The 24,946-nt window shown below is 42.0% G+C and overlaps 1 protein-coding gene across 5 annotated transcripts in view; it reads left to right on the top strand.

The window, feature by feature from the left end:
• br (broad-complex core protein) overlaps positions 1 to 24,946 on the top strand; it is a 110,864-nt gene that overhangs the window by 54,845 nt on the left and 31,073 nt on the right. For all 5 annotated transcript variants that reach the window (XM_032433349.2, XM_032433350.2, XM_032433346.2 and 2 more), the window contains exons 3-8: positions 13,636 to 14,243; positions 20,217 to 20,405; positions 20,477 to 20,903; positions 20,989 to 21,280; positions 21,350 to 21,495; positions 22,175 to 22,225. In XM_032433349.2, coding sequence (XP_032289240.1) covers positions 14,058 to 14,243; positions 20,217 to 20,405; positions 20,477 to 20,903; positions 20,989 to 21,280; positions 21,350 to 21,495; positions 22,175 to 22,225 — 1,291 coding nt within the window. In that variant the 5' untranslated portion in view covers positions 13,636 to 14,057. The remainder of the gene's footprint in view (positions 1 to 13,635; positions 14,244 to 20,216; positions 20,406 to 20,476; positions 20,904 to 20,988; positions 21,281 to 21,349; positions 21,496 to 22,174; positions 22,226 to 24,946) is intronic.

Genomic DNA, 24,946 nt, shown 5'->3' with positions numbered 1-24,946 from the left:
CATGTACATGTATGCATGCATGCATGCATGTGGTATGTCGCATGTGTGTATGCATGCATAAAGGCATACGCATCCAGACGCGCACAGATGCACACGCAGACACTCGCACACTCATACACACACACACACACACACACGCGCGCACACTTTTGCGCAAAGGTGACGTAATGGCAACTACTCCACTAACACATTTTTCTACATTCCTGTACCACATGCCCGGCACCCACCCGTCCGCCCCTCCGTCCGCCATTCGCCTATTCGCCAGAGCCACCGGCGACGAAGTCGTGGAGATGGGAAAACCTGAATGAAAATTGCAGGCGAAGCATGCCTAGCATAAAGAGCGGGCCAGCGGGACATAGTTGGGCCAGACGCAACAGACAGACACAGACACAGACACACACACGCACGCACACACACATACACAAAAGCACAAACACACATACACACACACACAAGCACACTGGCACACGCACACAGACAGAGAGCGTACGTGCTGTTGTTGCTGTTGTTGCTGTTGGGGCTTTCGCTCTGCTTATAGGATGATTCTAGGTAAATGGCTGTCGCTGTGGCTGTGGCTGCTGCGTAGAGGGCACTAGAAAGTCTGTGTGTGTGTGTGCATGTCAGAGTGTGTGCAAGTGCCCGACATTCAAGGTTGGCGGCGCACAACTTGATTTCTTGTTATTGTTTTTGCTGTTGTTGCTGTTATTGTTATGGTTCTTTATGTGTATTTCTGTGTGTTTGTGTGTGTTGTAGCTTCAGTTACAACAAAGCAAAAGGCAAAAGCAATCACAAACGCAATATGCACAGCGTGGCAAAGCGTTCTGCGACCCGCTGCGCCCGATTTCCAGGAACAACAACAACATCGACGACAGCAGCAACAAGAAATGAGGGGCAAAAAAAAGCCAAATGAAAGAAAAAATGTAACAGTAAAACTGAAGCCACAAGTCACAGCGGAAGCCTGCGTAAGGCTTCACTCGCTCTCCTATCTCCTTCTCTTTCCCTTTCTGTTCATCTTCTCGGTCACTTTCGCAGTCGCAGCGCTGCCAGCGAAATTGAGCTGTTATTTACAGTTAATCAAAATGACAGAAGTCGGTCGCTGCCATCATTCTTTTTTCGTATGTATGTGGGTGTGTGTGCGTGTATGTGTGTGTGCGAGTGTGTTAGTGAGTAATTAGACGAGTCCCTTTGCAAAGCCATCAACACTTCCGCTGGCCTTGAGAGACAATAAACAATAATAAACTATCAACTGGCTTCAATTGAAGGGCAGGGCAGCAAAGGGGACGACTGCGAAGACAGCCGGAGTAGGGAAGCAGGGCAGAAACCGAGACTCGGACCGAGACCTGAGCCGTCGGTATAGTGTCTTTGCCATACACTGCAGACGATGAGTCAGCAATAGGTACACACAAACACACACGAAGACACACACACAATGCAGGCAGCCCATGCGTATGGATATAAGAAGTTCTAGCAAATTCTACGCACTTGCAGAGCACACACACATACGCATACGCGCACACACACGTACACACACGCACATTGATGATGACGGCGATGACGCTGCCATTCAAACCGCTCCAAGGCCGCATTCATGGGCCGGCGAGAATTGCAAAATGCAGCCAAACAGAAAAGATAGACAAGTGCGTGGGTCTGTGTCTGCGTCTGTGCCTGTGTCTGGGCCTGAGACTCCAGACTGCTGTCGACAGACGGTGGTGGGTACGGGAAGGGGGCTGCATTTTGTCGCGGCTCTCGTTCTCCGAAACGGTTACTCCAAGGCCAAATAACAAGCAACAGAGCGGACTGACAAACAGACCTTGCATAGACCACTAAATGCGGCCAAAGGCGTTGCCATAGTCAAGATAACGAAACAAAAAAAGGAAAGCAAAAAAAATATGAAAATATGAAGCAAATATAAAAAAATAACTGTACCCGATAAGTCGTCAGCTCAGGCTCTGATACTCGTCGCCTTTTGTTCTGCACACTCACTCCATCCTCCCCCTCCCCCAACAACAACAACTCCAATTCGAACGAGAGCGAAAGCGAGACTCAAGTTGCACTTTTTCCATTATTTCTCCCCCTTTTTATTATCTCTCTCTCTCTCTCTTTCTCTCTCTCTCTCTCCCTCTCTCTCTCTCTCTCCCTCTCTCTCTCTCTCTCTCTCTCGCTATCTATCTCTCTCTGTTACGTCTGATTGCTTTTTCTATTCTTAGTCTTTGCTCAGTCAGTCAGTCAGTCAGTCAGTTGGTCATTGGTGTCATGTGCATAGCTCACGCAGTCTCCTTCTTGGTCTTCTTTCTTTTCCATTCGTGGCCTATTCTCGTCATGGTCTCAGTTTACATTGCCCAGGCTGGCAACACTGGCGAGGGTATCTTTCCCCCCCTCGTCATTGCATGCATATGCATGCCAGCCACATGGGCTGTAATATGAGCTGAGTCTTATTAGTAACGGTAAATGCAGGCTTCTCATTGACCATGTGGCGTATACGTAACACATGCGTTCCCTCACCTTTGTTGTACGTACTAGAAAATGCGATTTTCAGACAGAACGACAGACAGTGGGAACTAGAGAGGGACGGACAGGAAGGCAAATCCAGCAAGTCAGCAAATCAAATGATCATTGAACTCGTTCACACTTAGTAATGCATTAATCCCGCTCTCTCGCCCAGTGTCAATCAGAGGAGTAACGGCATTTGACAGCCTCAAAAAAGAAAAAAAAAGAAAACAGCCCAAACGCGAAGCTCCAGCCATGAATAAGTCACATGGCAGTCAACCTGGGCATAAATACATTTTGTATACATGTAAGCATATATGTACATATATAGATACATATTTACATATATGCAACAGTATGTATTAGCTGTAGCTTTAGCTATAACTATAGATATAGAGCGAGCGAGCAGGCGAGGGAGAGAGAACCGGTCAAAGTCATCCATTCCATTCCATTCCCCTTCCCAATCTCCCAATCTCCCACACACACAGAGACACACACACACACACACACGACGATCGTAGTCGCTGTCGCAGTCTCAGTCGCATTCGCTGTCGCTGTCGCTGAGCCGAGTCGATTCATTTCCATTTCCCAGTGCCGAGTACGAGCGAGCGCATATTTTTGCTCAACACATTTTTATCTAATAACCTTGTGCAATGTTATTAAACCCAAAAAGTTTCTTAACCTCGCCGGCAGCAGAAGCGCAGCAGCAACGGCAGCGCAGCTGCGTCGAGCAGCTTTTTATAAGAAATGCTAATACGCGCGTACGATCTGCGTTTGTGTTCAAGCATGAGCGCATGCATATGTATATATATAAATATATATTACACACAAGCACACACACACACACACACACACACACACACACACACACACACACACGCATGCAAACACTGAGCAAATAATCAACGACAACAACGCACAAAGCTTACGAAAAAATAGCGCGCTCACAAATACAAATGCAGCTGTGTGAATGCACACGAACAGCGACAATTCGGCCGGTTGAAAGGGCAGTAGGAGAGGGGGAGTGGGAGTGGGACATGGCGAGGCAACTTGAGGCCTACTCTTAATGGTACTGCCCCTCAACGCTCGCCTTGTATGTGTATATCTATGCACATGCGTGCATATACATACATATGTATTTATTATGTACAAATATCAAAACTGTATGTGTGTCAATTGAATACAATTCGTCTTGCGGCGAGTTGGTGTTTGCTTATTTGTGCAGAAATACAGATGCATACGGACATACATATGTATGTAGAATACACGAATATGTAACACATATGTATGTATATACATATGTATATACATACGATTTCGTATATACATACATACAGTTTCACCCAAATGGCGAACGCTTTGTAAATTGAAAGGCAAACAAGCAAATATAATACGAGCCATGTAATGCGAATTAAATTGTGCATAAGCATGTATGTATGTACATGCATCCATAGACGCGTGCATACATGCATGCATGCATACGTATATATGTACGTATGTCTCCGCACACAACACTCAAGGACTGACGGGCAGAGCACGCGCGCGCGGCGAAGCGAGCGCGAGAGAGAAAGAGAGCGCGCGCATGAGCGAGACCAATGCGCAGCTTACTTTTGTTTTAGCTTTTACTCTCGCCCTGTGGAGCAAACACACACATGCACAGAAGGGAGAGCGCAGTGTTTTTTCTTCGTTTTTTTTTTTTTTTTTTTTTGGGTAGCTGTTTTTGCAGGGCACTGCGTTGTAGACTTCATGCATGTTCATGCAAGCAATCGTGCATATGTATGTGTGCATACACACGCACAAACATATGCACATACATATATGTAATTATTTTAAAATTAAATGCATTTTTACTCAGAGGCGAAATTTCGCCAGCTTTGCATTACTTTTGAAAGTGCCTTCTTGCGTTTTAGGCCACACGGCGACTGTCACAACTGCTGCGTCAGCAGAATAACAGTCCTTCGATTGGCACACGAAAATAAATAATTCCAGAAATGGGAATAACTACAGCTTCTTTGCTTGTGTGAGTGTTTGTATTGTTAACTAACCTCAACATGGCCAGTTAATTTGGCAGCACCATTTCTCATGTTTGTCTGCCAAATGCGCACGTTTGTGCAGTTCGCAGTTCAATGCTCATTGGAGAAGCTCCACACGGCGGGCCAATAACTGATTGTCGCAGTCGGCCAGTGGCGTCGGTTATCAGGGGGGGATCACACGATAATGGGCCGCACTTTGTTTTTGTTACACTTTTCACATGCGCTCATACAACGCAAACGGGGTGGGATTTGGGGTGCGCTGCTGATGCTTGCCGAGACGAGCCGTTGATCGAGTACGCGCAACGTCACGAGTTCAAAGCCCTCTCGGCTGCGATGACAGCGACCCAAAATTGCCGCGCACAAATCACTTCCCCTTTCCTTATTTGATGCATGCATGCCGATACACTCGCATTCATGCATGTCCATGTACTTGGACTAATCGGAGAGGCAAGGGTTACAAAACTATTGACACTATTTAACGGAAGGCGAACAAAACTAACGACAACCAAAGCCAAACGCGTCGCACTCTCAACTAAACGGCACTGGAAAATTTGCGACTCGATCTAGGTCTAGCCCAGAAACTATTTGCGCTCAAGAGCAGCACTTGCTCAACTGTTAAACTTACATTGCTAGTTTTCTTGTTGTTGTTGGCAGCGAGAGGCGCTAGATAAGCCAAAAGCGCTCAAATAGAAACGCGCCAACTACAAAAACTAGTTGAGCGAGAGCAGAGCTTTTGAGTGAAAGCTACAGACGACAATAGTTGTGATCACTGCGGATCATGTTGTCTATGAATGTATGTGTGTGTGCGCTCATAGAGTGGGGATGAGCAGAAAGTGCACTTGTGTGTATTATAGAAAAAAAGCTCTATCAAAACTTTGAATTTCTACCGTTTGCTCCCAGTTGTATGCTCATACACAAATGTACATGCATATATGTGTGTGAGTGTGTGTGTGTGTGTGTGAGAGAGAGAGAGTGTGTGTGTGTGTGTGCCTGTGCCTGTGTAGCTTGCACACAAACTAACGATGAGTGTTTTTTTCGACTTTGTCATGGGGTAAACGACCGAATGTCCGACAGACGATGACTAGGTTAAGGTGAAGGTCAAATTAGCGCAAAATGCTAAAAACGACAACTAAGGCAGCCGGCAGTCGCTGCAGCCAACCGCGCCGCAGCGCTGCGACTGCGCCGCGCACCAACAATAGAAATCAACTTTGTCAGCGTTAAAGCGAGCGAGCGCGCGAACTGGCAGCTAAAATAATAAAAACAACAACAACAACAACAATAAAACAATAAGCGAACAAAATAAACGAGAAGAAGAAATTGAAGCGTAGACAAACGTGACCACGCGCAGGCAAGAAGACACAGGAGTAGGCACACACACACACACACACAGTCAACATATGTACATATGTCCATGCATACATACGCATAGAAAGTTACGAACTCCAGACAAAAAGCTTGGCGAGTCGACAGACAGAAAGATGGACAGAGAGACAGACATTTGCAGTTGTCTTTTATTTGTGTCTGAAGAGACGCTCGCATCTTGCCCCCCACCCCAGCGCCAGACTTGCAGCGAGTCATAGAACAGTCCAATTCTGAGCTCATCCAGGCAGCCAGGCAGCCAGCTAGCCAGCCAGTTCCCAATTCTAATTTTGCGTGGTATGTCTCTACATCCCGAAATACATATATGTACATACATCTATACATATACATATACATATATGTAGATAGATACATATACTCTAACAAAGGAAACAAACAAACATACACACAGCAAAAACGTGCGGACGCGTCTACCTCTGTGTTTGTGATTGCGCTTGTGTGTTCTGTGTTTGCGTCTGCGTCTGCGCCTGCGTCTCTTGCGCTGCGCTGCGCTATTTGAAAGTGTTTGTTGAACGCCACGCGCTCGCTTACACGCCATGCGCTCTCTCGCTCTCTGACAGACACACACACAACACACACACACACACACACAGGGCAACAATAGCGCGAGAAGCTTTTTCTGCAATCTAATGGCGCATCGGTCTCAACACACACACACACGCACACACACACACACACACACATCTACCGTCTCTTTGGCTAGTGCGCGGACCAGGCAGCGGCAGCGGTAGCTGCAGAGCCGGAGCAGACGTTGAACGCATGACCTTGAACTTGGACTCAGTTTACGAGTTGAAAAATTGGGTTTTGTTTTGAATTGTTTTGCAGGTCGCTGTCGCTGTTCGTTCTTGTTCTCTCTTTCTCGTACTCTCCCTCTCTCTATCTCTCTCATGGACAACTTGGTCGTTTCTAATGGTCACAACAAGCAGCTGGCACTTAATTAATCTATTTGACTCATTAATCACTCAACATTCTACACAAATATGCAAGCATGCAGTTCTATGCAATTGCATGCAACGTTCTTCCTAGCCATGTTGTTGTTGTTGTTCACACAGCTGGCATCTGTCTAGCCTTTGTCTAGCCCACTAGCACACACGCACTCACACATACAGGCGCACACACTCGCACTATGCCCCGCATACATGTGCAGACAGAGCTTTCCCAGTCCACGCTGTATTTGTAATGGTCGTCGTCATCGTCGTCGTCATCGTCATCGCCATCGCCATCGCCATCGTCGTCGTCGTCGTCGTCGTCGTCGTCGTCGTCGTCGTCGTTGCCGTCGCCGTCGTCTCTCGTTCTAGTTTTTACATAAAACTTTCGCTTTCGCCGCTGTGGCTGGGCTGACTATGTATGCATGTGTGTATGCGTGAGTGTGTATGCCGGCTTGTGTGTGTGTGTGTGTGTTTTATTTGTATGCGGACGTTAGATTTTACATTTGACCGGCATTATGTGTATGGCAATAGCAATGGCAGTAGGAATGGGAACGGTAAATGGAGGGATGAGAGAAGGAAGGTGGAATGTCAATTGTAGGCACAGGGTGGCTGTGTTGATTCTTGCCACTTGCCACTTGCTACTCTGTGCTTCCATCTGTCGGCAACAAGTGGCGATGTGTTTGTGTCTAACTCCACGTCTACGTCTATGTCCGTGTCTGTGTGTGTGGGTGGGACTGACCTTGTTCAATGAACGCTCTGTAAACAATCGGCTGCCCTATTCTCTGTGCTCCTCCTCCCCCACCCCGCACTGCTACGTATTTGCGCGAAGTGGAATTCGCGTTGCTAAGCGCCTGGCGAACAGAGCCAACTGATAGAGAACTACTAGAGGAGACTTGGGGCCATGTCTGTGTATATATACATATATATTAATATGTGTATTTGTGTGTGCACACACAACTAACGCAGTCGAAGCTAACCTTGAAAATAGCAAACGCCGCACACATGGCGAACAGGCCAAGCGAAACAAAGACAAAGAGCACACGAAAATGCAGCATATATGACATGGGCGACTGATAGATACCCATTACACACGTACACATGCATTTGTTAAATCTACATGAATAAAAAAGCAATAATAAAATAATTAAATAAAATAAAATAAGAGTATTACAAGAAAAGGGAATGGCCGGGGAGGGGCAGGCACAAATACAGAAAATAAACCAGTTCGATAACGAACCAATACACATAAAATGCGTGTAGAGTACACACACACACACACACACATATGCATCTATTGAGAATCGAATAGAAATAAGTTTTAGTTTCCAACCGAACAAACTACTTGTCTATCTAATCTCATTTGCTTGGCGTTGTTGCTGCTGCTTTTTCTTCGCGCATTCAAGCAAATAATTGCTTTGTTCAACTATATACACACACGCACACGCATACGACGGCAAACAAAATTGCAAAAAATGATAAAAAAAAACTGCAATGCCAAAAAGCGCGCAGCACAAAAACAAAAAAGAATAAAACTTTTTTTTTAGAACTATTTTAAAAGCTGTTCGCCAGCAGCGGCTGCGTCTGCAGCAGCGCCACCAGCAGCGGCATCGGCAGCGGCGTTAACGGCAACGCGTCGCCTGCTCTCACTCTGTCCCTCTCTCCCTCACACCCTCACACGCAGCCGGCTAGCGGCTCGCCGGAGAGTGCGCGGCGAAATGCGCCAAACAAAATTTAATAATAATACAGCAACAACAAATACAGCGCAAAAAATGTAGTATTTAGCCTTGAAAGTTCGTAAACACTACGAATTGCAAATGCGAGCGAAGACCTCTTATATTTTTATATATATGCACATACATACATATCTATTCTACTTTTTTTGTACAAAAAGTCACATCAGAATTGAAAATAAAAATCAAATTCATTTCGAACTTGAATGACATAAAACGACAGATCGAAGAATCCCAATCGGAGAGAGTCCAACAAAGCTAACGAACACATATGTATGTACATATTTGCTTATGTAAACAATACATCAATACATGCACACATGCATACATAGTAGTTGCGAATGCCAACTAGATTCCGCTTAGTGTAGCTGCGTGTTATTTTGTTTACAGCCGAAAGTTTCGAGTTCGAATTCGAACAAATAACAAGGTGCAAATATACGAACTAACGAAATATACTGTAAATTGAAATGTGAGCCGAAATATAAGACTACATTTTATGTTCCATATTCCAATATTCTATAACTGAGCAGCTGCTAGGGATCGGTCACGGTCACACGCTCCCCCTGTCACCCACTGCACCTCTCTCCACAATGAGTGTGGTGCTGTTATATTCTATTTTTTATTTTATTATTATTATGCATAAACATTTTGTGTATAATTTTTTGACTTGCATTAGAAACCTGAGCTTTTCCCACCGGCTGGCCCACCGGGGCTCCATTTCAAATGAATTTGCGGATGCTTTCGCTGCAATTACAATTGTAACGGGATATCTGCCGGCAGGCAAACGGAGGCGCTAGCTGCGCCCGTTTGCAGGTGAAACTTCTTGCCCGTCATGGTAATTAGAGGCGATCCACACACACTCACACACACACGCACTCACACACACATGAGTTGAGTGCAAGTTGAAAATGTCAAAGTTGTCGAGTGGTTAATCTCTCGGCCTTTTAGTTTTTTTTTTTTTTTTTTTATAGCTCTTTTCTCTATTTCTATATATAAAACTGTTTGTCCTGACTGACTGAAAATGTTTGTATGAAAGCTGTTTATTTACCGTCCGATCAGTTTCAAATCATTTTCAAAACTTTTTGAGAACATTTACATATTTAATACGGGCCACGGGGAAAGCCGAGCTATACCCGCTAGTATATGTACATATATTTGCCTATCCAATTTGTCGCTATTAGTCAGCGTTCGCGTTGGCGTCGCAGTTGCTGCGTCGCCGACCGCAACGGAGTTTTGTTCTATGCACAAAAGTCACAGCTACACACACATGTGCATACAGACAAGCGCTATAAGCTAATCGCGAGCGTGAGAGAGAGAGAAAAGAGAGAGAGAGAGAGAGAGAGAGAGAGAGAAAGAGAGAGAGAGAGAGAGGAAGAGAGAGAGACAGAGCAAGAGAGGGTGAGAGATCGAGAGTCACAAATTTAATACTGGACTGTGCCAAAACTTTATTTGGCACATGCATGTGTGTGTCTGTGTGTGAGTGCGTCGCTACTGCAGCGGCACTGTGTGTGTGTGCACGAGTATGAGTTAATACATGTGTGCGTATGTGTGTGTCTGCGCTCGGTCTGGTCTGTCGTGGTGGTGGGAATTGAAAGCATAACACATTCTAATTCTCAAGTTCAGGTTCAATTCACTGTGCTCCCCCCACATACATGTATACGCACAGATCGCTGAGAACACAGGCACATGTGCACACACACACACACACACACACACACACACACACACATGAACATATGAATCTTTAATGCCTGTCCCTGTCTGCCTACCTGGCGATCCTAGCGTTTGAGTGGCGTGGATCGGGGCACTGAGACTGAGACTGGCCAGAAATCAACAACAACGACACTGAGCGTTCGCTCGTTTGTTGTTGTCCCGCTCCCTCTCCCGCTCTCTCACACACACACACACACACACACTCACACTCACACATGAGCGCGACTGCTGCTGCTGTTGCCAAAATTTCGGTGAATAGTTTAGTGTTTTGTGTGTGCTTTCGACTGCCGTTGCCCCTGTCCCTGCCTAATGCGCTTTTTTGTGCGCTATCGCTGCCGCTGCTGCTGCTGCTGCTGAGCGCAGTCGGCGTTGCCGTCGCCGTCGCTGGCGTTCTGCCTGCCAGAGGCACTCGAGCACTCTCTTCTTCTTTAGCACGAATTCAGTTGAGTTTCTACGCTTGCAATCATCAAACGCAACAAAAAAGCCCAACACGCTGGTTGGCCGCCAACTGCTGCTTCCAGCGTTCCCCGTTTTACCGTTTCACCGTTTTACGTTTCAGTGTAGTCAGTGTGTGCTTCCCAGCCAGTAGACAATTCGGGGCGATCCTGCGGCAACGCGATGCAGCTTTAAATGAGACAACTAAACAAATCTCAAATGCATACAAACACATAGATATATACATATGTAGCTAAATAGTTATAAGTGCGCGTTGTTCGGTCGGTCGTTCGGTTCGGTTCAGTTCGGTTCGGTAATTGATAAGTGTGTGTGTGTGTGAGCGCTATTATTTTTTTTTACTATTATTTTTATTTGAGTTGTTTCGCCAAGTGCCAAAAGTTATTTGCATTTAACGTCTAAGCCAAGATCTCAAGTCAAATCGAATAGCATTATTCTTCTTAAATTACCATATTACGTATACGCAAACAAATTTCTACCTCAACAACAACAACAACAACAACGCCAGCAACAACAAAACGAAGCCAAAGCAAAAAGAAGAATAGCAACAAAAATAATAACACTTAAACAACAACAATAAAGAAAACAAATATGTTTGCTAAACAAAATTCACCAACTAATTGCATACATAATAATCTACTTCTGTTGGCATTCGCAAAAATAATTAACTATTAGAGTTTTGCTTAGAACCACAAAAAATATACATATTTATATATACATACATACATACGTACAGAGTAGGATGTTAAGCTGAGCGCCCAGCTTTTATTGAGCAGGTATGTACTACATATGCAATGCGGCAGCCTTCTGCATTTCACATTTATCATGGAATAGAGCGTTCAACAGTCGTCATTAAATAAAGACAACACTGACACACACACAGCCACACACACACCGTTCCATGTACATATGTGTCCATAGAAAAGTTTGGTGATTGGGGCTGACTGCGTGCTATTATTAGAATAGCTAAAAAGTGCAACGCACACAACCGCACGCCTTGACTTATCTTGATAGTTTTCACTTTCAATGTCACAAACACACACACACAGACTTACAGACACACATAAGCAAGCTTTTACGTGCGCGTCTGAGCGTATGTGTGTAGGAAAGAATACGCTCTTACATAGAGAGGAGACTTCAAAGCAGACGAAATCTAGAAATATCCTCGCTTACAGAATAGAAATTAAAGCATGGGCAGTAACAACTTTAACGCGTGTGTGTGTGTGTGTGCTAGCGCGAAAGAGAGCAAACATGTATGGACGAGAGGAGGGAACCGAAACTAAAGCAAGATATAGAACCAGTTCATGAACCAGAACCAGAACCAGAACCAATGCGAATATCAAAGTGTTCGCTAGTACTTAGGTACAGAATATAAGCTTGGGCAAAAGCAGGAACAGGACTAGTTTTGAAACCAAACCAGAGCCAATCAGAACCTTTTCAAGAACCAAAACCAAACAGAACCAGTACAGGAGCCAGAAACAACTTAAGAACCAGAACCAAAACCAATGTGAATGCAAATAAGATCTAGAATTCTCTTCGCGAATAGAATGGAATCTTAAGCAAAAGCAGAAACATAACCAGTTTAGGAACTAGAACCAGTTCTGGAACCAGAACAAATTTAAGAGCCAGAACTAATGCGAATGCAGACGATATCTGTAAATATCCTCCCTAAAATAATATAAGCTAAAGCAAGAGCAGAAACAGAACCAGTTCATGAACCAAAACCAGAACCAATACAAAAAGCACATCGAAAATTGTGCACTACAAGTGTTTTATTTATTTGCGATGCGTTTGCTGTTTTCACTTTGGTTCGACTTGGTTCATTTGCTTAGCGCTGACTTTTTTCGAAGCACGCGTTTTGGGTGAATACAAAAAACATATAAAATTAAATTGTACTCGTTTAAATCGTAATATTTGTTGTCTGTTTGCGATTGCTTCGTGCTGCTTCTTTTTGTCTAGAGACTAGTTTTTTCTTCTTCATTTCAGTTTTGTTTCTATGTCACACAAATTGTCGCCGTGGTTGAATATTTTAAAGTGCATTTGTTAACAATTTTCGAACATTTTGCATTGTTGCGTTTGTTGCACAAAACAATCGACATTTTTAGCGGCTGCAGCAGAAAAACCCCCCCCTCAGAGAACGAAGACACACACATATGAGTGTGTGTTTTGAAAAAATAATGAAAATAACTCGCATGAATTTTGATCAAACAAGTTAAACGAGTTGTATTCAATTTACATAGAATAATATAATTATCTTATACTTGCTCAAATGATTTGTTTACATTGCAGCTCTACAATTTAATGAAAATTTCAAGATTTAGATTAAATTGCACCTTGACAATAGAAGACCACGAGCTTTAAATTAATATATGCATATATATATATATATATATATATATATATATATATATATATATATATATATATATATATATATATATATATATATATATATATGTGCATATATTATATATATATATATATATATATATATATATATATATATATAATATATGCACATATATATATATATATATATATAAATATATATATGTGCATATATATTTATATATATATTTATATGCATATAAAAGCTTATCCTGACTGACTGATTGATTGACTGACCTTTCTCTTCGATCAAAAGTCAGCACACTGGTGCGTCTTAGGTAAATCAGACAAAAACGTGACGTTATCAGTGTGCGTGTCCTAGGTGTCTGAGAATCGAACCAGCTGGCGGTTCGAATTTGGCAATTTAAAATTTATATATTTGTTTAACTTATATGTATTAACCCACAAAGATAAATGCAGGACAAATATATTAATATTATTATAATATATTTAATGTATTGACAATCAAATTAATTAATTGCTTATCCATTTGCTTCTCTCTCTCGCCTTTTCCAATTGCAGTTATTTAAATATTAGTCAATAGTCAACCGATCATCACAGAATACAGGAACAACATTTACGTAAGCAACAAGGAGTTGTGGGCGCCGCTTTTCACTTGTGTGCGTGTGTGCGTGTCTGCGTGCGTGGGTGTATGTGTGCGTAGGCGTCACAAACACGAGGAGCAAGACGAACTGTTTCTTCCCTTGGTGCAATAAAGAGCCGCCAAAATACGCAAAAAGGTGACTACAAAGAAAGCCAGCGTTGTTTCCGCAGTTGAGGACGACAACAACAGCAACAAGAATTGTAACAACAGCAGCAATAACTACAACTACAACAACGCTAGGCAGCTAAGAACAGCAACAACAACAAGTCCAACTCCAACTGTAAGTCGAATAGCCACAATCGAGCTGAATAACTTCTACCCGGAACAAGAACAAAGCAACATGGACGAGACACAACATTTCTGTCTGCGGTGGAACAACTACCAGAGCAGCATCACATCGGCGTTCGAGAACCTTCGCGATGACGAGGACTTTGTCGATGTGACGCTCGCCTGCGAGGGACGCAGCATTAAGGCGCACCGCGTGGTGCTTTCCGCATGCAGCCCCTACTTCCGCGATCTGTTGAAGGTAAGTCCAAAATCATGACGAGTACACGAAACTGGCTTAGTCTGGGTGGTAATTAAACATGTTAAATGGCCCGAAATCTGTCGAATCTGAATCAATTTCTTGGCTTAGGATCTAGATGTGTCATTAAAAAGTACGAATGCGAGATTCTTCACATTTAAAGTGTCTAATAAGTTAAGGAAGCATTTCCGATTCGTGATCAGCCGAGTTAATATATAAATTTCTCGTTGATTCCGAATACTGAAACTATATAGAGTCTCCCCTTTAATAATACGCGGAATGATATCGATATACTTTTCGAATTCTTCCCTTCTTGCCGTAAAATAGATAATAATCGATTAGGAATCAGATATATCTATAACTAGATCCTAAACTCATACTTATTTCCGATTCTTGATCAGCCAAGTCAATATTCCATTGTCATTGATACCGAAAACTATTAGAGATAATATTCCCCCATTTAATACCCACCACCCACCAGTCGATACATCGATTATAGCAGCTAGATAAACCAAACTAGGCACATACCTAGACCCCATAGTAGAATATTAATTAGATATTATATTTGATTTGGTTTAGAATTGTGAATTGGGGACATGCGAAAAGAATTTTTATTAATTTGCAATTGAGATTTATGTTTCGCAATTCGAAATACATTTTCTTTTGCCTTTGTGGTGACCTACATAAGCCGAGAATAAATGAGATAAAGGGCGAAAAAAGCGAGGAGTGTGCATCAGCTGCCAGTCAAGACGCTGCGTTGTGCATTGTGTTCGCCAGCTGCATAAAGATAAACAGATTGTACAGCTATATATCTGAGGCATATGAAGAGATGGCTTGGCTGGAAAAAATGTGGCACTGGCCACATGTGTCGCATACGCAGCGTGCAACCGTCTAAACTGTGGCAGAGTCGGGTCTCGACTGAATCGCTGGGCTGTCTCACCTGCTGTGCAGCACAATTTTTAATGGCAGCCTAATTAATAAAACGATAATTGTATATATGGATGGCTAATTACGTGTACAGTTGACTAGTTTATGTTTGTGTGCTGCAAAACGTTGAAATGTCTCGTGCTCTCGTGGTGTAAACTGGCAAAGGCGAAGTTCTTAGTTCTTACTTATTTTTGTGCTTTTAGCTAAAATATTACGGCAATAATGGGCCCATGCCGTCTGCTCGTCTGCCTTTGCCTTCAGTTTGCATTTTAATTTATTTAGTTGCGCACGACGGCAACATCAACAACAGCAACAACTCTAAGTAGTACATTTAATAGCAACAAAGGCAAAACAGACGACAACACGCCAAATGTCGACAACTGCCGGATAGTATAAGAAAGTTCTGCATTCTGCGAGGACAGTCGCAGGTACAGTCAGGGCCATCGTTCCGTTTGAAACTCCTGTAAGGCAATAAGTTCTGCACTAAATTATGAGTCCAAACTGGCTCAAATCGGGCAATTATTTGGCCAAAACATGTGATTCATATGCCAAACTGGACCTCAGCCTAAAACATATTCACATTTCTACGCAAAGCCTCTGTCTCTCCCTCTCTCTCTCTCGCACTCTCTCTCACTATCTCCCTCTCTCCCTCTCCCTCTCGCTGTCTCTGCTAATTTGCATTCTGCCTTCAAACCCAACAATTATGAGTGTTCTACGCGGAAGTGACCGACTAGCAAATACCCTGAACACAGCGCTAAGAGTCTGTCAATATCTTTTAAGCTTATCATTATATACAAACGCGTTCCTGAATAACATCAGTGTTAACCAATTCTGCCCATTTTAAAAATAATAAGAAAAGGTATCTGAAAAGTGTAATATTTTTCATCTGTACGAGTACATGGCAAGTTTGGTGTAGTTTTTATAATTTTCTAGTTACATATGTGTGCATATACATATAATGGAAAGAAGATATCGAACAGGCTTAAACCAGATTCCACTATGTTCAAAGTTACGAATTCACGAATTACTCGCGTTGAATTCAAACATTTTTTTCTAATGTAACAAATGTGGTTTCTTGTGGGAAAATGGACAGGCCACATATTTGATGTGATGAAAGAAACGTTGCAACTGGAATTAGGCTGTTACAGAAATATGCACATAGCCGATATACCCGTTTATATTCATGTTGCAATGGGTTGAGGGCATGAAAAGGAACATTAACTAGAACTTTGAAGCTGGGAATGGGAATACAATGCAGCGAATGACGTCTTGTTGCCTGCTTGTGTGTGTTTGGTTGTGTTTGTTTTTTTTTTTTTTTGTTATTATTTTATTTTTATTATGACATTAAAATTATGGAAGTCGGTGCCTCGTTTACCTGCTCGCCAAAACTTGTGACTGCATTGAAAATATTTGCACGCAATTGCGGTTTTTAGGAGGACTTGGCCAACGTCTCCGTCCCCCCATCTCTACTGCCCTCTACTCTCCCCTCGCTGGCATCGCAAAACTTTGCCATTTGCATTGTTTGAGCTGTCATTGGCGTCACGACGAAGCTGGTGAGCCCGGGTCGGGATTGGGATTGGGATCGGGCCCGGGCTTGGCTGGGCTTAGTAGATTGGTTACCGAATTGATTAGTGGGATGGTGGCCCCCTTGCCGTTGCCGTTGCCTGCTTTTTGCCATTGCAGCAGAAATTATATAAATTACAAACTTCTCAGTTCTTAGTTTTGTTGGCTGGTTGGTCGTAAATATTCGCTCTTGACGTGATTTGTTAACATGATAGAAAACTTGGCTTTGTAAATTTTAGACGCAAAAAAATAACAGCAACTATTTAATGCAGGAACTTTGAAAACAGGAAAATAGGAGAGCAAACACGCAAAAATGTTGCGGCCGGGCGGCAACGACTGCCCAATACTCACTTGGTGTCATATAAGATTTATTATAATGCTACCCATCAAATCTATTGACAACAGCTGATGAGCTGATCAGTGTGCGTTTCATATTTGATCACTTTCGCGCTTTAATTTTGCAAGAGCTTTGCAGGATGTCATCAGGGGCCTAGCTGAAAGTCTTACAAGTTTTCCAACAATTTGTCTGACGCGTGACTAAAGGAATATATATTGCCTACCTATCAAATCTATTGGGAAGTCCCGACTTTCAGAGCAGCTGATTAGTCTTTTTTTTTTTATTTGATCTTTCTTGCGCTTTAATTGTGGAAGATCTTTGGAAGATGTCACCTATTTGACTGACGTCATGCTGAGGAATATATATTCCAACTTTCAATTCTCTAGCTCTGAAATTAATTGCAATTTAAGTGTGAAAGATGTAAATTTGACCGATTCGATATGCCAACGAAACTACATACAGACGGGCAGCCGGACAGCATACAACCAATATACTCTTTTAACATTTGGGAAAGAGTAGAAAAGAGGGGGAGTCGGGGATTATTTCTTTGGCCATTTAGTGGCATTGGCGTCGCAAATGGTTGCAATGCTTACTTTTGACAATACGTCACATTGTGTACCTGGCATATTGTGTATACGGCACGGGGTCCAACTACAGATGCCTCATTTTACAAGGTATCCGGCCAATAAATTGCAAAGTTACAGGCGGTGAGAGCAAGGGACAAGGGGGGGGGGGGGGGGGGGTGGGCTATGATAATGAAGATCCAACACAATTGCAGACAACAGCATGTCGGCATTTAATTTAGTAAAAAGGCCAACTAACTGCAGAGCAAAAAAAAAAAAGACAACAACTGCAACTGCAACAATGCCAAGCAGGGCAGGAGAAAAGAGGGGAAATAATGCTAAAATAATTATATACCAAGAAATTAGTACAGAGTATACAAAACTTTGTTGGCAGTGCAACAATACGAGAGGCAGGCAGCGAAGTTTGTAAATTCAATTTGAAAAACATGCAACAACAGCAACAGACATGCAAGCCAGAGTCCAGCCCAGCCCGAGTCCGAGTCCGGGTCTGGCGACACTTTGGGTGCGCTCTCTGTGCTTGATCTTCTCGGCGTCGCAATTGTGCACGCCTTGTGCCTATGCATAAATATTTAATTAACTGCAGCGCATTATTTTAATTAGGTGTAAAACTGCAAAGCCCCCCTCTCCCCTCCGCCTCCCATGCTCAAACAGACAACAAGATATGAAGTGGCAACAACTACCAACTGCCAGCAGTCCGAGCGGGCGCCAACCAATGGGCCTGGCTAATGGGCGTCCGAGTTAAGCGCTTCTAAAAGCATTTTGGCTTCTGTTCAAACTGACACTGACACTGTGACTGCGACTGTGACTGCGACTGCAACTGCGACTGTCCGCGACAGGCATTTGCGGATGTGTCGGGACACGCCCACTGAGCAGAGTGCGGCTGCAAACATGGACTTTCACAATTTACACTTGATGTAACAGGGTTGCCAACTAAGCTAAATTTTGCTAAAGCTAAATTCAAATATTTACAGAGGTCGACTGTCGAAAACCCTTCAGATTTGTAGCTGCTTGCTTTTCTTGCTATTTTGAAAGTGATTTAGATTTATTGTGATTTATTTAAGCTATGTTCCTTTCCAAGCAGACCCTATTACCACTGTGGTCTTCCAGCCACTTTCTCTAGCCAAATAGCGGTAGCCGTTGCAGTTTCTGTTTTTCATATCGAAAAGGCAATTTCTGTAGGTCAGAGTTTTGCAACACTGGTCGGCATAAAAGCTCCCTTTTTGGCACCGACAGTTGTGCAGCACTGGCGACACAGTGCTCCTCCAAACTCTTCATCTAGCCGAATCTCGCCTTTGCAGTTCCTGTTTCTTATATTTTCCCCACTTCTTTTTTGTACGTTATTTCTTCTTCTTGTTTTTTTTTTTTTTTTTTTTTTTTTTTTTTGGCGAAAATCATGCACATTGGTACTCTTTGGATGTGACGATCACTTGATCGCTGCCGTCTTGACCTCAATTTCACAATCTGCCGCTGCGCCTGTCCGCGTCCCCGTCCCTGTCCCTGCCTCTCGCCCCGTCTCTGTACACACACACACACGCATACACACACAATCGTGTGGGCACGGAGTATGTGCGAGATTATATGTACATGCATATTTGCACATACATGTACATGCGTGTACAGATGCATGCAAGTACATATGTGCATGCGCGTTTACATCACTTCATCTGCGAATGTGATAATAAATTGCAAGCTCGAGTAAATAAGGCGCAGAGACAAGACAAGACAACCAACTGTCTGTCTGTCCGTCTTTTTTTCTGTCTGCCTCTCAATGCACATCCACAGAAATGAACATGGGATCGGGCATGGAGCTGCGGCTGAAGACGAGGCTGGGGCTGGGACAGGGTCTGAATCTGAATCTGCATCTGTATTTGTAGACCCAGTGAGCGCAACCGAAATAATAACAAAGATCCCGTAACTTGACCTAATTTTGATGCATTTCGTTGGGTTGCCACTTGATGATATAGTGAAATTTACACACGCGAACACACACAGAGATAAAAGTGGAGACTGCAGACTCGAAGAATAAAAACGACGTGGTTGGCATTCGCCCTGCAACTGGTTTGGGGCAGGGGAAATGGGGTCAGCTGCAAGCGATGCGTGTGCAAAAGGACGGCAAATATTGAATCAAATTAATCTAGTCTTGCAATTCGGCTGAAAAACATCAGTTACAGCTTGATTCAAGTTTTTTCGAACTAAATTGGTGCTTGAATCTGAATATTTGATACTGAAAATATTGAATTAAAACTTGACTCAAGGATTGTTTAAATTGCCAGCTTGTTTTAGAGTTTGAATTAAGTAAAAAAAATTATCAAGTATTATATTATAAATATATATATATATATATATAGTATATGGAGGGCAGTAACAGTAACGAGTCTTAAGTGATTCGCTTAAGTGATTCGCTTGTGGGAGTGGGTAGCGTTGACATTTTCGAGATAGTTGAAGGTTACCGACGGAGTCCGTTGAGCCGTTAAGGAGGGAAACTTTGTTTGGCTCACAGCATGCTTAGTGCTTAAGTAAATCATCAGAGTTGACTAATGCCCCGGCATTGTTGTCTTTTTTCAGAGCACACCCTGCAAACATCCGGTCATATTGCTGCAAGATGTCAATTTCATGGATCTGCACTCGCTGGTCGAATTCATATACCACGGCGAGGTAAACGTGCACCAGAAGTCGCTGCAGTCTTTCCTGAAGACCGCTGAGGTGCTGCGCGTCTCCGGTTTGACACAGCAACAGGCCGAGGACACGCACAGCGTAAGTAGACACACGTTTGGTTACAACAGGCAGGAAGGCAGGCAGATATTGCAACTGTCTAACCTTTACAGCACCTGGCACAGATACAGAACCTGGCCAATGCCGGCGCACGCACGCCACTGAACACACATCCACATGCACATCATGGAGCGCTGCAAGACGATGGGGCTGGAACGTTGTTCAGCCGCCAGGGAGCCGGTTCGCCACCACCGCCGCCGCCGCCTCAGCTGCCGCATATCAATAACAACCTGCTGAAGCGCATGGCCATGATGCATCACAGCAGCGCCGCCGCCGCCGCCGCCTCCGTCGAGGAGACGTCGCATGCGCTCAAGCGTTTGCGTAGCGCCAACGATAACGGCCTGTCCGCCAGCAGCAATAACAACAGCCCGGACTTGCAGCTGCACACGCGCAGCGCCTCGCCCCAGCTGACGCCGGCCGACTTCAGCACGATCAAACACCACAACAACAACAACACGCCGCCGCTCAAGGAAGAGAAACGTGAGTAGCCACACCAGCCCAAAGCGAGGGGGGGGGGGGAGGGGCAGCTTGATTGATTTTGATTATCTCATCCGTCCGCTTGCAGGTAACCGACCCACTGGCAACGGCAATGCTGGCAACTCGGGCAATGGCAACACCAACGGCAACGGCAATGGAAATGGGAATGGGAACGGCATCTCCATCAGCGAGAAACTGGGCAGTATGACACCCTCGCCGTTGGCCCGCGGTGTCGACGACGTCAAGTCGGAGCCAATGGAGCTGGTCTGCTCCAACAACAACGCCAACCCGAATGTCAATGACGAGCACAGCAACGACTCGACCGGCGAGCATGACGCCAATCGTTCCAGCAGCGGAGATGGTGGCAAAGGCTCCCTAAGGTACTACAACAACTTGCCACAGCACAGTCTCCGTGCAATATTTAATACCCCACATCCTTGCCCTTGCAGCTCCGGCAACGATGATGAGATTAACGAGAATCTAGCCGCCCATCATGCCGCACAGCCGTTCATCATGTCGCCAGCCGACAGCAAACTGTTTCCGGGCGCCGCATTCAACTTTCCGATGACCAATCTCGATCATTCAGCTTTGATTGGTGCGTATTTCCAAAGATTTACTCTTTTTACTTAAGATAATCGCCATCAATTGAAAATCGTTTGAAATATTCCGAAATTATTTCCAAAAAATTAGCTAAAGTTAAAGCTAGATGTGATAATAGAGTATGACAAAAGCCTGCGAGATTCTTTAAAAAACCAAACATATACGGCAAATTATTCAAAATATTCCAAAATAAATAGCAAACAATTAGTTAATGTTTAAGCTGGATAATTTGCTTGAGCATAGCAAATGTCATGGAGATTCTATAGAAAAAAATAAAAAAAAAAACAAAAACAAATATATATTGTAAATTCTTCAAAATATTCAGAACTTATTTCCAAAAAATAAGTTAAAATTAGAGTTTGGCAAAAGTCAGAGATTTGCATGAAATAACCAAACATAAATTGAAAATCGTTCAGTTTATTCAGAAATAATTTCCAAAATTAAGTTAAAGTTCGAGTTTAGCAAAAGTAACATTGACATTGAACTTAAAAAAAAAAAGCAAGAGCTTGGTAACAGTTTTAAAAAGTTTTATTTTTTAAGGCGATTTTCTAAATGTAGGCAATATTTCTATTGACTGTACGCAAGACACACAGCGACACACACACACATATATATGCACTTACATTTTTATATCTAAAAACTCTTTTCTTGATTTTTTTTGATCATATATCCAGGTCTCAACACACAGCTACAACAATCTGGCGAACTTGCTGTCTCTCCACAAGGTGAGTCCGAACATTTCTCTATTTGCTCTATTGTTTCGCTCTATTTGCGCTCAAAAGCTCATTATTACATTTTTTACATCAAATGCAAATACCAAGAAAAATATATATATATATATATATATATATATATATGTATCAAAAAAAAAATATATATATATATATATATATATATAGATACATATACATATGTATACATATATATATATATATATATATATATATATATATATATATATATATATATATATATAAAATATCAACAAAACAAAAAGAAAACCCAAATAAATTAATATCAATGAAAAAGAAAAAAAAAAACAAAAAGGAAATAATCGAAATCCAAATATTTTAACGTTGAAGAAATGTGTCTGTATCATTTGTTTTACTTGAAAACATACTTACATACTTTACGTACCATGCATATAAATCGGCTATATATGTGCGTTAAATACAGTTTGATTTAACTTTTGATTTATTTACCTACACACGAATATTTGATAATTTCATTCGCTAATTATTTCAGTCATTCAATATTTGATTTAATTTTTCAAAAAGTAAACCAAGATACTAACGTCCCCATCAAAGGTGGCCCAGTACAGCCGGATGGCACAGGGTATCTAATGCAATAGGTACCCTATATACATATATATATATATATATAAAGACTTCCAGTCGCTGAGCCAACTTTGTCAAGGGGTATTTTAGAATTGCAAGCACGTAAAAGCTAAAACAAATTAATGCTGAAATACAAAATAGTTACAAAACAGTTTTCATTCCATTTTTTTGGTAATTTTTATTTTCTAATAGTTTTTTTTTTTTTTTGTTCTGTTTGCATCTTTAATAAGTCCAATGAGAAAAGTGTATAAATTTCTTTCTTGTTCGATTGTTTCGATGGTAAATGTTTTCATTTATTTCCGATACACGTCAAAATAAACAATTCGAAAAAGCAAATGCTTTGAGTTTAGGCAATGAACATCAGTTAGCATATGTATAACAAACCGCCAAGCTGATGTCGATGATGACGCCAATGATGCTCATGATTATCACATAATGATAATGCATAGCAATGTGCTAGCTATCCGAAATCGAAATCAAAATAATAATCCAGCCAAATTCATGTTAGCATCTAACAGCAAAAACTGAACCCAACATTACGATACGTGAAACCGTTGCAAGCAATCCTTGCCACAGACTCCTTTTTTCTGCCCAATCATGTTAGTGTGTGTCTGTGTGTGTGTGCGTGTGTGTGTGAATACATTAATCTAATTAACTTAACGAACGCACTTTGAGGAGAAGAAGTGTTTAGCAAAATTGACTGTTTTGAATATGTGGCGCACATTTTAATTGCCGCTGTTATTCTGAGGTTAGGCCACAACAATTTGCCACACCCCATTTGCAACCCTGCCTCGCACACACAGAATGTGTGCGTGCCTCAGCACATGCTACAACTAAAACCAGTTTCGGAAAAGCTTTGCGGCTTTGTGGCCTGCCCCAACATGAACATGAACAGATACACTAAAAAAAAAGATGTTCATGCATTTTAGAAAATTGCCATAAAACAATTTTTTCTACTAAAAAAAACGGATATTAAAAAATGAAAAAAAAAAAAATTAAATTGAAATAGCTTTTTAGTAGGTAGAAAAAATATATTCTAAAGAAAATGCTTTTTAAAGTTGCTTAAAGAAAATCGGAGAAGTAAAAAAAATGAAAAAAATAACTTAAAGTTAAAGTTTTTTTTTTAGTTGTTATGAGTAATATATTCCAAAGAAAACAGAACAGAAAAGAAGAACATTTTTTGTTAATAACGTGAAACTCAATAAAAAATTTGTATTTATGGCGATTTTCCATAACCAAGAATGAACATAGAATCAACTATTTGAGTTTTCTACAGAAGAACTTAGCTCAGCTCGTGTTGATAATTTATGAATTGGACACACTGAAACTGGGATGTGCCTGTGTCTAATAAGCAACAATCCAAATGGGCAACACGCTTTCCTATTAGCAAGGTTCCAATAGGAAACGTTTTTTGATTGTTGGGTTCAGTGTTTTGGCTGCTTTCTGCTATTGCGAGAAGTGCGTTTTTTTTGTTAAATTTCAAGTTCATTCGGCTTATTTCATGTCCACACATGTTCAATCAGATTCAACTATATACTCTCAATATGTCATAATGCCGCATTCGATCGCTCTCAATATCTTTCCTATTCTCTCTGACTCTCTCTCTCTCTCTCTCTCTCTCTCTCTCTGTCTCTCTCTCTCTCTCTCGCATACACACCGCTATACAAATACCGAACATTTAAAGTATTATGAAATCGGTAAACAGTCCAATTCGAATTCTAAGCCGAAACCGAGTTTAAATTAGAATCAATATTGAAGCTAGCTTTTAACAAAATATGATGTTAAATATATATTTTCCATAGTTTTGTTTCTTAAACATTTGTTCGTTCGTTCATTTTAACGTTTCAGTTTCGTTGATTTGTGTGCTAATTTTGTATTAGTATTTAAAAGCCATAGTAAAAACCATCAGCACATGTGCAACCAATTACATGCATACTATACACACACACATATATCCACACGCATACATATCAAACACAATTATCAAATGCGTTCAATTACCTATTTACGCTTATATCTATTTATTGTATACTTATATGCCAAATGAAGTAATTATGTTTGTTTATGTTTCAATTCATGTTCCCGTTTCCGTTCACGTTTATGTTTTCA

The sequence above is a fragment of the Drosophila virilis genome, chromosome X (assembly GCF_030788295.1).
Source record: "Drosophila virilis strain 15010-1051.87 chromosome X, Dvir_AGI_RSII-ME, whole genome shotgun sequence".
NCBI classification, from domain to species: Eukaryota; Metazoa; Arthropoda; class Insecta; order Diptera; family Drosophilidae; genus Drosophila; species Drosophila virilis.
Note: the sequence above shows the minus strand (reverse complement) of the source record. Positions and strands in the feature narration are given on the sequence as shown.